The sequence below is a fragment of the Argopecten irradians genome, chromosome 11 (genome assembly GCF_041381155.1).
Source record: "Argopecten irradians isolate NY chromosome 11, Ai_NY, whole genome shotgun sequence".
Taxonomy (NCBI): Eukaryota; Metazoa; Mollusca; class Bivalvia; order Pectinida; family Pectinidae; genus Argopecten; species Argopecten irradians.
In genome coordinates, this window is record NC_091144.1 from 22,688,681 (window position 1) to 22,704,254 (window position 15,574).

At 36.0% G+C, this 15,574-nt stretch overlaps 1 protein-coding gene across 1 annotated transcript; it reads right to left on the reverse strand.

Moving 5' to 3' along the window:
* Positions 1–3,613: 3,613 nt before the first annotated feature.
* On the reverse strand, positions 3,614–15,563 carry LOC138335033 (polycomb group RING finger protein 1-like). The gene is made up of 8 exons (XM_069283932.1): positions 15,412–15,563; positions 14,316–14,418; positions 13,134–13,286; positions 12,634–12,693; positions 12,050–12,161; positions 11,324–11,465; positions 7,833–7,913; positions 3,614–7,183 (listed from the first exon to the last, which is right to left on the reverse strand). The coding sequence occupies exons 1-8, from the start codon at positions 15,430–15,432 to the stop codon at positions 7,139–7,141; spliced, it is 717 nt and encodes a 238-aa protein (XP_069140033.1). The 5' UTR covers positions 15,433–15,563; the 3' UTR covers positions 3,614–7,138.
* Between the last annotated feature and the right edge of the window lie 11 nt (positions 15,564–15,574).

Below are 15,574 nucleotides of genomic sequence, written 5' to 3' on the forward strand. Positions count from 1 at the left end.
AGATGGCCGACTGGCGTCCATCTTGGATTTTGATAGTTAAAGTTTGTTACCACTATATCTCAGAAAGTACTGAAGGGTTGTTTCTCAAATGTCATATGTATGTTCCCCTATGACCCTAGTTGTGCATATTGCATTTTTTAGACTGATCGGTCAACACGATGGCCGCCAGGCAGCCATCTTGTATTTGGATAGTTATCGCTATTTGTCTGCAATTACTGAAAGGATATCTCTCATATTTCATGCATTAGTTTCCCCTTGGGCTTTAGTTGTGCATAGTACCTTTGGAACTGATTGGTCAACAAGATGGCCAACCTGTCGCCATCTTGGATTTCACAGCTGATTCTCAGAGAACAATAAAGCGATTTGTCTTAAATATCATATGTTGTATATTTGAAAAAGTTTGAAAAGCAGGGAAAAGATCCTTCTTTCCATTGTCAGACATAGATCATTCTATGGTGGGCGCCAAGATCCCTCTGGGATCTCTTGTTTATTGATTAACAGAGTTGGGCTCTCATTTGTTCTATTATGGCAATCCAGGGCTGTCAGTCTGAAATGATTTACATTTTGAACTTCTCAAAAAAACCATAGGTCCAGCATCAACTCATGATACCAAAGAAACAGTTGAGTTGGTTACAACAATTAAAATGACACTGATCATGGTCTTCATTCAAGGTAAAAGATGGATTCCTGCATTGCTCTTTTTGCTTAATTTTTAATCTCCGCAAACATACGGTATTTCCTTTTTAGCTCACCTGCCCTAAAGGCCGTTGCATATCATAGCCTATCTTTCTGGTCCACTTTTCACATCGAACAACTTCTTAAACAAGAGATCCCAGAGGGATCTTGGCGCCCACCAAAGAATGATCTATATCTGACAAAGGAAAGAACGATCTTTTCTCTACTTTTTAAACTTTTTCAAACATACTACATATAAAATTTGAGACAGATCGCTTCAGTACCTTTTGAGAAATAGCGGTAACAAACTTCAACTTTCAAATCCAAGATGACTCCTTGGCGGCCATCTTGTTAATCAATCGGTCCCAAATCACAATATGCACAACTAGGGTCCTAGGGGAATTTAACCTACATGTGAAATTTGAGGAAAGATCCATTCAATACTTTCTGAGAAATAGCGATAACAAACTTTGAATATAAAATCCAAGATGGCTGCCTGGCAGCAATTTTGTTGACCGATCGGTCCCAAATCACAATATGCACAACTAGGGCCCTAGGGGAACCTACATATGAATTTTGAGACGGATCCCTTCTGTACTTTCTGAGAAATAGCGATAACAAAATCCAAGATGGATGCCTGGCGGCCATCTTGTTGACCGATCGGTCCCAAATTGCAATATGCACAATTAGGTCCCTAGGGGAACCTACATATGACATATGAGACAGATCTCTTCAGTACTATCTGAGAAATAGCCATAACAAACTTTAACTATCAAAATCCAAGATGGCTGCCTGGCGGCCATCTTGTTCACCGATTGGTCCAAAAATGCAATATGCACAACAAGGGCGCTAGGGGAACACATATATTAAATTAGAGAAAGATCCCTTCAGCACTTTTTGAGAAAAAGGGATATCAAACCTTAACTATCAAAATCTGTATGGCACAGCCTCAAAATATAGGGACCAAGGGACCAAGTAGGGACCCTCAAAATCTGTATGGCACAACCATGTGAAGTTTGAACAAAATCCCATCAGTAGCCTTCTCAAGAAATAGTGATGAACAAAACAAGCATTGTTTACGGACGGACGACAGACATATGGACGGACGACGGACCACGGACGGACGCAGGTCGATTTGAATAGCCCACCATCTGATGATGGAGGGCTAAAAATATAAAGAGGCCTAAAAACCTTATATTTGGCCAACCTAGATCAGGCTTGGATGAGTGATTCAAAGTTTGTTCAAGTGAATGACCTTGACCTTCATTCAAGTTCACAGCAGTTAAAATCTTTGGAATGACCTTGAGCTTTATTCGTTCAGTAGCAGGTGAGCGATGTGGGCCTTTATCTAAATAAATCCAGGTTGGTTTTGTGGTAACACTAAATTTGTAAAGAACTTGCAGTAATTTATTATTTTGAATTTATTATGGGTTTACAGTAATTCTGAAAAGATATAAATCTTTGAAACGTGTCATTCGAGTAACTTGACAAATTTGGTAATAACACAAAATTTATTCCAACAAAATAGAATGAAATTGAATGAGAAGATACATTCTTATGCAGAACTCTGAGGTCGTCATTTAAATTCAAATGTCATTAACTTGAGCATCTACATTTACTCTATAAAGAATCACAATTCATGGTTCCTGAGCATGATGTAGACAAGGCATGTTTGCCTTGCAGTTGAGGGTTTTATGAAAAAAATACCAAACAAGAACACTTGAAGAAATATTTTATGATAATAAACAATAGCTACTTATAACAGGTATACATTAATGTTTACAAAACATAACAGTACAAAACAATATGTAAATAACATTCTGATTAAACAATGTCTGCCTTAAGAATACCTTATTCTGTAATTGCATATTACAGAGTTATCTGCCATTGCGGGTAGGTATCGATTGTTACGTGACTACGTCATGTGTTTACGAGTGTAACGTCATACTTTTCGGAGAAAACGACGCAAATTGTGCTCACAAAATAATGATGTATCAATTGATACCTACCCACAAGGGAGCTTACTCTGTAATATGCAAAGACAGAATATTAACCTCGTTAACCATTTATCCCCAATGATAGTGATTGGTTAGAAGACAATTTAGATTGTGTATTTGTAGTAGGGTCATATTTTATGTGGATTTATGTAATAAATAAAAATGGTATAAAAGTGTATTTGAAAGGTGTTTCAATATTTGCAAATATATAATTTGCAGTGAATAGTAATAGTAATATGTATCTATGCCGTGCCGTGTTTTACTCGCGTGCGTAATATATCGTATATATTCGCGAGCGCTGCGTTTGTCTATATGTGTATGTACGTATATGTTTGTGTACCCGTTAGTAGTGTTCACTGACGGACTTTTATGACGGACAGGACATGTGACTGTTACGGACATTTACGAAGTTGTTTGATTGGTCAGTGTGGTCAGTTTAACGTATTTGATATATATCTTTTTGTATTTCGGGATATTTGAATTTCGTCCCTGTGCTTGGTTGGACGTTTGGTTTGATCGGTCGAGAAATTCATTAATTTGGGTAAGTCTTGCTTTTCGGTTGTTCTATTATTTGTTCTTTATCTTGGTTAATACATTATTCTATTCTCCCAGTATGAAAATGGTTTGAATGTGATTATTATAATTTAGATATTTTTAAAATATGAAATATATACGGATAAACATGTATTGTATACATGTGATCCGATTATTGTAATTGTACAGTGTGTAATGTCTGAGTTATATATTTCTGGAATGAAGTAAGAATTGTGTGTTCTTTTATATTGTAGTTCAATCTGTTGTGATTGCATGGTCGTACTCATGACGTGCGTACGGAGCTAGTATACTTTGTAGTGTATACATCAATTGCATTGATAACCATGTTTAACATACCACAAATACTGTACTGTGTTTGTGAAACTGAAGACTTATTGACTCTGTGTTTGTGAAACTGAAGACTTATTGGTGGACTAATTCATAGATAAATTATACAGAGCAGACAACTTAATTGAGGATAATTACTTTCTTGATACACTATTCAACCCTTCTGTATCAAAAAGCGCTGTCTAGTTGTAAGACTCCTAGTAACTGCTAGATTCACATATCCTTTACGACCAATGCAAGAAAAGTTAATTATCATTATGTAACTGTGTTAGCTGCGATATATCTCTGCTAGAGAGAATTTCTTTTTAGCTTGATCAGATGACCATAAGGCTAGTAATCCAGAGGTGCTTAGTTCGATCCCTGGTGAAGGCATATAAAGTCCTGAACTCTGTTACAAATAAATTAATTTCTGATGAATTTCTAACAGATGTATTACTTGATTACTAGTGTACATATTTTGTATTCATTAAGTTTTTGTACAGCTTCCTTATCTCTGTGAACTAATAGAGGAAATTGTCTCTTTCATGCAGGCCAAAAAATAGGTCACAGAAATCTATGATCCTTTTACTTGAGGTATTGCAGTAGTAACTAGCAAATTAGATTTAAAAGGTTTGAATTCTATTTAACCTTTATATTGTCTTAACCCCCCGGGTTGTGGAAGTTATATTTATAAACACTGCTTTCCTTCCACACAGGATGTTTTTGAGCCTGAAATTCAAATATTACCGCATAAGCTCCTCTTTGCACAAAATGAGCAAAAAATCATAGTTGAAAATAAATAAATGGCTCACCACTCATTTTTCATCATCTTTACATCATAAAAATCTACAAATACAATAAAATTTTAATACACATTTCCTATATGACTTTTAAAAAAAAGTGTTTTAAGTAATGTAAATAATGTACATATTTTTTTAAATTGCACATATAACTAACTGGACAAGGTATAAAAATATATCAGTCTTCTTTATCCTGTAAAATCTACACATCAACTGAATCACATATCACATACTGTAGATAGCTGGTTATTTATGTGGGGAGGATATTTTGGAAATTTTGCAAGACATCGATAAAAAAGGCTCCACAAAATATTTCAAAATGAGAGACTCATATAGATCCTAAAATGAAGATTGTGAAAACTTGGAAAATTTAATTTTCTCGTAGTTTAACAAAATTTTGAGCCGCATCAATAACCAGATATTCAGTAGAATAACATAAAATAAAGGGTATCATTATATAGCATGTATATACATATTCTTATCATAGGCAAAGATCTATATATGTCATATGTATGAAACTAACAATGCATTTTATATATCACTTGTAGCCCTAAAACAGTCATATACAGGTATATTTACATTTACAGTTAAAACTTGTTAACTTAAAAGTCAATAGGATAAGGGTAACACTTCATGTAATTTTCAGAGTACTGTTTTGACATGTGCAATTGCGATTAAATTTCAGATTTTTTTTCGAAAATGAATCTGCTTCAAGCAAAGATTCAACTAGAAGTATAAAAAAGCGTTTAAAACAAAAAATTACAAAACAAGATGGTTATGAAAAAGCTGTTAGCAAAATTAAGTTGCCTCGAAAATGAGATTATTTACAATATTCAAGTTGCGCTTACATCTGGTCAGGATGAACAAAATACTTCAAAAGTAAACAAAGTTATACATAACATGAGTTTGACTTTGATAAAGTTATACTTGGATAACCTTAATCTAAAGTCCTTTTGATCTCATAACAAAAAGTTCCAGCTTTCTATGCCATTATCCAATGTCATACATATAAATAAAACAGGTATTCAAATAAGAGACATCCTTCGTTTGTAAAAGTTTTAAGGTAACCCAAAATCAAACTAAATGGGAAATATATATTTTTCTCAAACTGTGAGAACCCGCAAAATTTGTTAAGCTAAAGCTTAACATCCATTTCCCATACAGGTTGCTTTAGTATTGAATGATTCTTTTATTCCATCATTGCATTTTAGAGAGTTACTTCCCTTGCTGGTAGGTATCCATTGTGATGTCATTATTTTGTGAGTGAATTTCATGACATTACGCTAGAAAAGACATGACGACACAATCAATACCAACCCACAAGGGCAGAAAACTCTGTAATAAGCAATAGATAAGTATTTCAACCTGTATAACCTATTAATTTTACATTAAGAATTTCAATATTTTTCTGATATGTCAGACAAAGATATGTCCCTTTAATGAAGCAAAAAAGTTCTTCAATAAAATTTAAGTTTGTTTGTTTGTTTATTTTTATGTCCTATAATTAACAGCCAGGGTCATGTAAGGACGTGCCAGGTTTGTTGGTGGAGGAAAGCCGGAGTACCCGGAGAAAAACCACCGGCCAACGGTCAGTACCTGGCAACTGCCCCACATGGGATTCGAACCCGCTTCCCAGAGGTGGAGGGCTTGTGGTAATATGTCGGGACATCTTAACCACTCGGCCACCGCGGCCCCCAAAAATTTAAGTAAATCACAACAGAAAAGACATCCTAAAAAGTTAGTTAACGCTGCAGACATATTTCTTAAATGCTACTTTTAAAAACACAGAAAATCTCAAAGAGATTAAATAACAGCACCGCCATGAAAAATACATCAGAAATTAGAAATACATCAGAAATTAAACAACAAAAAGGAATAACTTGATTCTTAAGACAATATAATCAAAGTAATAGATTGTGTACTAAGTATTTTATTCAGACTTAGTGACAGTTGCAAGGACGTATATGAGAAGGATAAGTCACACTGGGTTTTGGGGAAATACAAGGCAGGAGCTTTTGTGTTTGGGCACTGACCGTGACGTTGGGCGACGATTGATTTTCCTTTGATATCCGCCGGCGCAGCCTTTGATGTAGCATGCGGGTGCGAGGGTTACAGTCTTACTTTCTAAAGAGGGCCGTCATTTCATGAACCGTCTATTTTTTTAAAGCAAATTTAAGACATATCCTCTAGATATTCCGTTCTTAAAGCATGTAATAAACGTTGTGAAATTTAATAAACTTTACATCTGTGTTTTGTTTGACCCGATAAGACAAGTATTTGTTGAGAAAATGGTTTTTATTCCCGGTTCATAGGCCTCTCGCGTGATGTTTAGTAATGTAAAGAGACAGTTACGAATCCTTCTCACTTATAAATCCTTGCAGTTGAAAGAGAAAACACAATTACAAGAATAAAATAGCTTTCACCAAACAAATACATGTACAGTATTACATTTTTTTTTCAAAAGATGTCTAATGATATGAGTTTTGACCAAATGATATACAATGATGCTTTGGCACACATGTACGTAATTGATGATGTGTAATATCTTGGCTTTTAATTATAACTGTATATCTTTTTTGAAGTATGTTTGAACTTATCATCGGCAGTTAATACCTAAAAAATACATGCTAAAAAGAACATATAATAATTCAATTTTTTAAAGTTTAAATAAAAGCTAATAAAATATAAAAGAATTTTAATAATGTAAAGTTAGATAATTTGTTAGTCTAAATTTAAAATCTGTAACAAACACTTAGAAATACTATTTAAGGGGAAACAACTCCTGATTTTACAATGCCAATTTTCTCATCCAGGTTCCCTCAGGCGATAATACAGGATCATTGGGGAGCCCTAACAAAAAATAGAAAAAAACGTTGATGGATAAATTCCTTGATTCCTTTTTTATCAACAATAATAAATCTACAGCATATATTCTGGATTATGTAAATATTAAAAAAAAAAAAAAAAAAAAAACTCTTGTAATTATACTCATGAAATTAATTACCATTTATTCTAGAAATACTTTGAGCATAAGTTTTTCCATTCAATTCTTTCTCTCAAAATCAAACCTTTTAATTAAAGTGGATAAATGAGACTAATTCATGTACTCTGTGATACCAGATAACATTTGTGTGGCACTAGTATCGCCAGTGGTGATGGAACGTAACTCTTTGTAATCTTCCTGCTGAAATGGCATTATCATCTTTAAGCATCATTCCATCACCAATAGAACAATAATCCCACACAAACACTATCAGGTATCACATGATATATGAATTAGTCCCTTGTCCTAATTGTTCTTAACCAGCAACATACAATGTACATATATATTTATACCTACTGGTACAAGATTGAAATGATTTCAAGCAAATATAAAACTGCATGCATGAATATAAAGTACAATTTTTATTATTTTATTTTATATATACATCATGTAAAAAGAGAACAATAAACAAAAAAAAACCAGCTGTATGAGGTTTAAAGAACTAAAAATACAAACCCGAGGACTCCAGTACACAAGGTTGACTTGTTTCATAGACATTTCATCCAGTAACTCATCATTATCACACATCATCTCCACCTAAAACAACGATTGCCAGCATTGTTACCATGGCTGTACAGATTTAAACATGGATGGACAGATGTTACCATGGCTGCACAGATGTTTTCATGGCTGTACAGATGTTACCATGGCTGTACAGATGTTACCATGGCTGTACAGATGTTACCATGGCTGTACAGATGTTACCATGGCTGTACAGATTTTAACATGGATGTACAGATGTTACCATGGCTGTACAGATGTTACCATGGCTGTACAGATGTTACCATGGCTGTACAGATGTTACCATGGCTGTACAGATTTTAACATGGATGTACAGATGTTACCATGGCTGTACAGATGTTTTCATGGCTGTACAGATGTTACCATGGCTGTACAGATGTTACCATGGCTGTACAGATGTTACCATGGCTGTACAGATGTTACCATGGCTGTACAGATGTTACCATGGCTGTACAGATGTTACCATGGCTGTACAGATTTTAACATGGATGTACAGATGTTACCATGGCTGCACAGATGTTTTCATGGCTGTACAGATGTTACCATGGCTGTACAGATGTTACCATGGCTGTACAGATGTTACCATGGCTGCACAGATGTTTTCATGGCTGTACAGATGTTACCATGGCTGTACAGATGTTACCATGGCTGTACAGATGTTACCATGGCTGCACAGATGTTTTCATGGCTGTACAGATGTTACCATGGCTGTACAGATGTTTTCATGGCTGTACAGATGTTACCATGGCTGTACAGATGTTACCATGGCTGTACAGATGTTACCATGGCTGCACAGATGTTTTCATGGCTGTACAGATGTTACCATGGCTGTACAGATGTTACCATGGCTGTACAGATGTTACCATGGCTGTACAGATATCAACATGGCTGTACAGATGTTACCATGGCTGCACAGATGTTTTCATGGCTGTACAGATGTTACCATGGCTGTACAGATGTTACCATGGCTGTACAGATGTAACCATGGCTGTACAGATTTTAACATGGATGTACAGATGTTACCATGGCTGCACAGATATTTTCATGGCTGTACAGATGTTACCATGGCTGTACAGATGTTACCATGGCTAGATGTACCATGGCTGTACGATGTTACCATGGCTGTACAGATGTTACCATGGCTGTACAGATGTTACCATGGCTGTACAGATGTTACCATGGCTGTACAGATGTTACCATGGCTGTACAGATGTTACCATGGCTGTACAGATGTTACCATGGCTGTACAGATGTTACCATGGCTGTACAGATTTTAACATGGATGTACAGATGTTACCATGGCTGTACAGATGTTACCATGGCTGTACAGATGTTACCATGGCTGTACAGATGTTACCATGGCTGTACAGATGTTACCATGGCTGTACAGATGTTACCATGGCTGTACAGATGTTACCATGGCTGTACAGATTTTAACATGGCTGTACAGATGTTACCATGGCTGTACAGATGTTACCATGGCTGTACAGATGTTACCATGGCTGTACAGATTTTAACATGGCTGTACAGATGTTACCATGGCTGTACAGATGTTTTCATGGCTGTACAGATGTTACCATGGCTGTACAGATGTTACCATGGCTGTACCGATGTTACCATGGCTATACAGATATCAACATGGCTGTACAGATGTTACCATGGCTGTAACGATGTTACCATGGCTGTACAGATGTTACCATGGCTGTACAGATGTTACCATGGCTGTACAGATGTTACCATGGCTGTACAGATTTTAACATGGCTGTACAGATGTTACCATGGCTGTACAGATGTTACCATGGCTGTACAGATTTTAACATGGCTGTACAGATGTTACCATGGCTGTACAGATGTTACCATGGCTGTACAGATGTTACCATGGCTGTACAGATGTTACCATGGCTGTACAGATGTTACCATGGCTGTACAGATGTTACCATGGCTGTACAGATGTTACCATGGCTGTACAGATGTTACCATGGCTGTACAGATGTTACCATGGCTGTACAGATGTTACCATGGCTGTACAGATGTTACCATGGCTGTACAGATGTTAACATGGCTGTACAGATGTTACCATGGCTGTACAGATGTTACCATGGCTGTACAGATGTTACCATGGCTGTACAGATGTTACCATGGCTGTACAGATGTTACCATGGCTGTACAGATATTTACATGGCTGTACAGATGTTACCATGGCTGTACAGATGTTACCATGGCTGTACAGATGTTACCATGGCTGTACAGATTTTAACATGGCTGTACAGATGTTACCATGGCTGTACCGATGTTACCATGGCTATACAGATATCAACATGGCTGTACAGATGTTACCATGGCTGTACAGATGTTACCATGGCTGTACCGATGTTACCATGGCTATACAGATATCAACATGGCTGTACAGATGTTACCATGGCTGTAACGATTTGATCATGGCTGTACAGATGTTACCATGGCTGTACAGATGTTACCATGGCTGTACAGAGGTTACCATGGCTGTACAGATGTAACCATGGCTGTACAGATGTTACATGGCTGTACAGATGTAACCATGGCTGTACAGATTTTAACATGGCTGTACAGATGTTACAATGGCTGTACATATGTTACCATGGCTGTACAGATGTTACCATGGCTGTACAGATGTTACCATGGCTGTACAGATGTTACCATGGCTGTACAGATGTAACCATGGCTGTACAGATGTTACCATGGCTGTACAGATGTTACCATGGCTGTACAGATGTTACCATGGCTGTACAGATGTTACCATGGCTGTACAGATGTTACCATGGCTGTACAGATGTTACCATGGCTGTACAGATTTTATCATAGCTGTACAGATGTTATCATAGCTGTACAGATGTTATCCGGGCTAAACAGATGTTACCATGGCTGTATTCGGTATAATCCAGGAAAAAAAATCCTGGTGGCACCATAGCGCCTTGTCACTTTACCGAAATATCAAAAAGCACATTGTCCTTGAAATTGGAAATTTTGCGAAACTTTATATTTTATTCTTTTTGTTTTCAAAAGTGTTACTTTCATATTTTACAATGTCATTTTATTTCAAATTTAATTATTAAAGGCTTGATCTAAGTACAAAGACAATTATTTTTTTGAGTCCTAACTAAAATATTTTATGGCAAAGTCTTCACTGTCTGTTGCAAATCAAGTTGGTTTCCATTAATTCCAGACATTCTACCATGACATCTAAACATGTTGCAAGATAGTTCAAAACCCACATGGAGAGTTGCCCAGTACTGACTGTGGGTTGATGCTTTTTCCCTGGATATTCTGGCTTTCCTTGACCTCCTAAACCAGGCACATCCTTAAATGACCCTGACTGTGATTGGGGACATTAAGATGACAGAGACTTAACTTAAAAACAATGCTTTTGTGTTTGTTTGAATCCTTACCTCAACCCCTGGAGGAATGTTGAGTTTTTTGGTAATGATCCTCTTCAAATGAGCAATAAGTACACGTATAGAGCACCTAATAAACTTCTTCTCCAGGACTTTCAGATCAAACACTTCCTCATTCACCTGAACAGACTGAATACTACAAAAAAAGGCAATCACTAAAACAAACAAGGACATAGTCATTCAGATCCCCTGCCAATGGAGATAACAAAGCTGAAGTAAGTTTGATTGTGAAGACTTATGTGTATGAAAAAAAACAGGAAAAAGGAAGTTGAGCTAAAGAAAGATGGAGTATAATTCAAGTAGAGCAGGGCTGCAATTGTTGAATCAGGTATACAGCCTTGACATTTATATTAGACTATATACACAAAGATGGGTGGAGTTTTGCAAAGTAACATTTACCATTTACCATGATATTTTCAGCAATGTTTCCATGGTAACGGAAAAAGTGCAAAAAATGAAAACCTAAAAATAGCAAAAGGCAAATAGACGGACGGACGGAACCCTTTTGTATATCCCCCGCCAACTTCGTTGGGCGGGGGATAATTAACATGTTATACGTTATGGTGTGATATACAGAATGTGCATTGTACATTATTAATATTAAACTTTACACAGCTGTTTTTGTAGCAACTTCATGTTTTCATGCCTAATAATTTATGTTTTCAATCAAACTGAGAATTGAAGATTTTTGTGGTGAATTACTTTATTTCATTTGATTACCTGTATCTCTCCAGACAAAGTCCAATCTGCTCGTCATATTTATATTGATGTGCATTGGGGTTGTTCAGGATACAAGACAGTTTTGGAGCGGCCTTCTTTTCCACAACAATTCCTGTCAAAAACAATTGGTCACAAATGAAAGCCAAATAATGTAAATAAACCACAAATGGCTGATCTAAAGGTGTTAAATGATTTATAACAAACCATGGAAAAAATCTGCAATGAAAGAGAATCCATATGATGGTAATACCATAATGCATCAGTACTAAGTACATGTATATGGTTGTTTTCCCAGGTAAATAATTTTAAACAAATTGTTTTTGTTATGGTTATTTGTTATTTAGTGATTTACTTGGATCACATTTATTAAATTGACTTGATTAATTTTCATATTTCTCTTCAAAAATCATATCAATAGTAATGAACTTTCTTTGAAGAATATAATTAATGCCCTAACAATAAATGTTTGATGTGGATTTGCAAAATAATGAACATTTGAGCATCAATTAAAGTCAGAATATGGAGAACACTTCCATAGAATAATTCAAATGAAAACATCTTTTTTTCTATTTCTAAGGTCCTACCTTTCTTTTGCTTTGCAAATCCTCTGGATTTGTAGAAATCTTCTCTCCTTTTTTCTTCATCTAGTAAATAAAACATTGATGAAGATATAACTTGTATTTTGATAAAATCTTAACTGGTGAAAATATTTGTTTGTAAAAGGTCTATAATGCACATGGGTCAATTTCACCAACACTCCAAAATTTGAGGAAAATCCTTAACTTCAAAATCTCCATATAAAACATCATAAAGTTAAAGAGGCATTGTCTTCTAATATATAATGAAATGTTTAAGTAAAGATTTCCTTAACTATTTGAAAATTGAAGAAACTGGGTCCAAGAATAGCACTGTATACTGTCAAACCTATTTATAAAGATAAGTCACGGTACAATAGAAAAATAGCTAAATGGTTTCCGTACACTTGTTAAAATTGGCAATTTTGGAATTCAAAATGGTTGTCATATTAAGCAAGTGATCTTTATACAGAGATGGTAGCTAAGGCAGGTCTAACTGAGGTACTTACTTTCAAACAAGTTTGGAACTAGTTTGTAGACTATGTCTTGCATGGTGCGGTCAGCCCGTAGGTGGATCAGTGGCTGGGATTCATGGACTTTGTTTCCACATTGTGGACAGCTCTTACTTGTTTGGAGGTATTTAACAATACAACTTTTGCAAACTATCAAGAAACAAAAGGTATAACACCATAATCAATGGACAATCACTTGCATAACAAAAATAGAGAAAGCTACAGTAAGTTCAGACATGTATCATATTCCTTGGTTCAAATTGATCCTACAACAGCCTTATAGAACAAAGCTAAAATTCCCTTTTTTAAGTTGATAAATCTGTCTTACACCTCCACAATTTTACACAACCATTAGGCCAAATACATAATGCCCACAAGATTGCCCTGATAATTTAGCCATATATCCCCACTTCTAACATAATGCCCACAAGATTGCCCTGATAATTTAGCCGTATATCCCCACTTCTAACATAATGCCCACAAGATTGCCCTGATAATTTAGCCGTATATCCCCACTTCTAACATAATGCCCACAAGATTGCCCTGATAATTTAGCCGTATATCCCCACTTCTAACATAATGCCCACAAGATTGCCCTGATAATTTAGCCGTATATCCCCACTTCTAACATAATGCCCACAAGATTGCCCTGATAATTTAGCCGTATATCCCCACTTCTAACATAATGCCCACAAGATTGCCCTGATAATTTATCTGTATATCTCCACTTCTAACATAATGCCCACGAGATTGCCCTGATAATTTAGCTGTATATCCCCACTTCTAACATAATGCCCACAAGATTGCCCTGATAATTTAGTCGTATATCCCCACTTCTAACATAATGCCCGCAAGATTGCCCTGATAATTTATCCGTATATCTCCACTTCTAACATAATGCCCACAAGATTGCCCTGATAATTTAGCTGTATATCCCCACTTCTAACATAATGCCCACAAGATTGCCCTGATAATTTAGCCGTATATCCCCACTTCTAACATAATGCCCACAAGATTGCCCTGATAATTTAGCCGTATATCCCCACTTCTAACATAATGCCCACAAGATTGCCCTGATAATTTAGCTGTATATCCCCACTTCTAACACAACCACTAAAGGCTTTACAGGTAAATCTTACTGAGCAGGTGATCTTTATACAGAGGTTTTATTGTACTTACAGGTATGAAGACACTCAGTCGTGGTCGTAGCATCAATAAAGTAGCCGCCACACAGCGAACAAACAATGTGTTCATTTACATCATAAACACGAATCTTCAGCAACTGTCAACAGAGGTGTCATCAAATTAGGTTAGAAAGACATGTATACATATCTCTTATCCTCTTGCATTTCATTGTGATAAATATATAACGACCCCGATATATATCTAGTTTAGTTCTTTAATTTTTACAAGCTAGTTTTCACACACTTTATCCATTCAAGACCTTTTTTCAACTGATCCAGATATAATGTTACTTCTTAGTTTGCAATCATGACCTGAAGCTCATTTGGTAGAACATCTTGCTAGTGTTCAGAGGTTCCAGGTTCAAACCTGTCATGTATTTTTACACTCATCTTACAATTATACTTGGTACCTAAACCCGACACTTTTTGTTTAAAATGTACTTGACAATGAGGGGATATATATGTAACAGGGTGCTAAATTTATGATTTGAATTTAATCACTGCCTCTGCCAGGGATCGAACTCGGGACCTCTGGGTTACTAGTCTGACGCTAAACCAATCAAGCTATTAAAAGAGAAGTTCTCTCTAGCAGAGATACATATACACATATCTGGGTTGTGTGATGATCGAGGTCTTCACAAAAAGGGATCTCAAAGGAAGAATGCTCTAGATTCGATCAGTGACCGAGTAGCTCAATCCATTGAGTATCCTACTAGTGGTTGGAGGTCCATTACTAAGATTTGTAACAATGTTATAAGCCTAAATGTTACACAAACAATATTTTGATGGCAAAAGTTCATTAACTAAACAGCACATATGAAGACATAAGTGATCAAATACTGCTCACTCTTGACCTTTGACAAGTTTCCTATAACTTTGTACATTTTGTACATTATTACGGTATAGCCGGATATTGCATGCAGTTGTAGACTCGGAAGTATATGGCCAATATCAAAAACAGAATCCTTCGGATTACATCAATTGTTCCCAAAGCTCCGATGTAGTAAACGAATTTAACAGTCATAAAATATATAAAGTATGTACACCACTGAAATATATTTAACGACATATGTATAAACTATTCTGTTTACCTCGTCCATGGAAGCGTCCATCTTGGATAGCGTTTGACAGGTGCTTGTATTTCCGGTAAGATGATTTTAGGATGCATTGGTTATTTTCTCTTGATAACATTGATAACAATATCACTTTAGTATATGATATGAAATAAGATTTCCTCAAAAATCAGCAAAATCA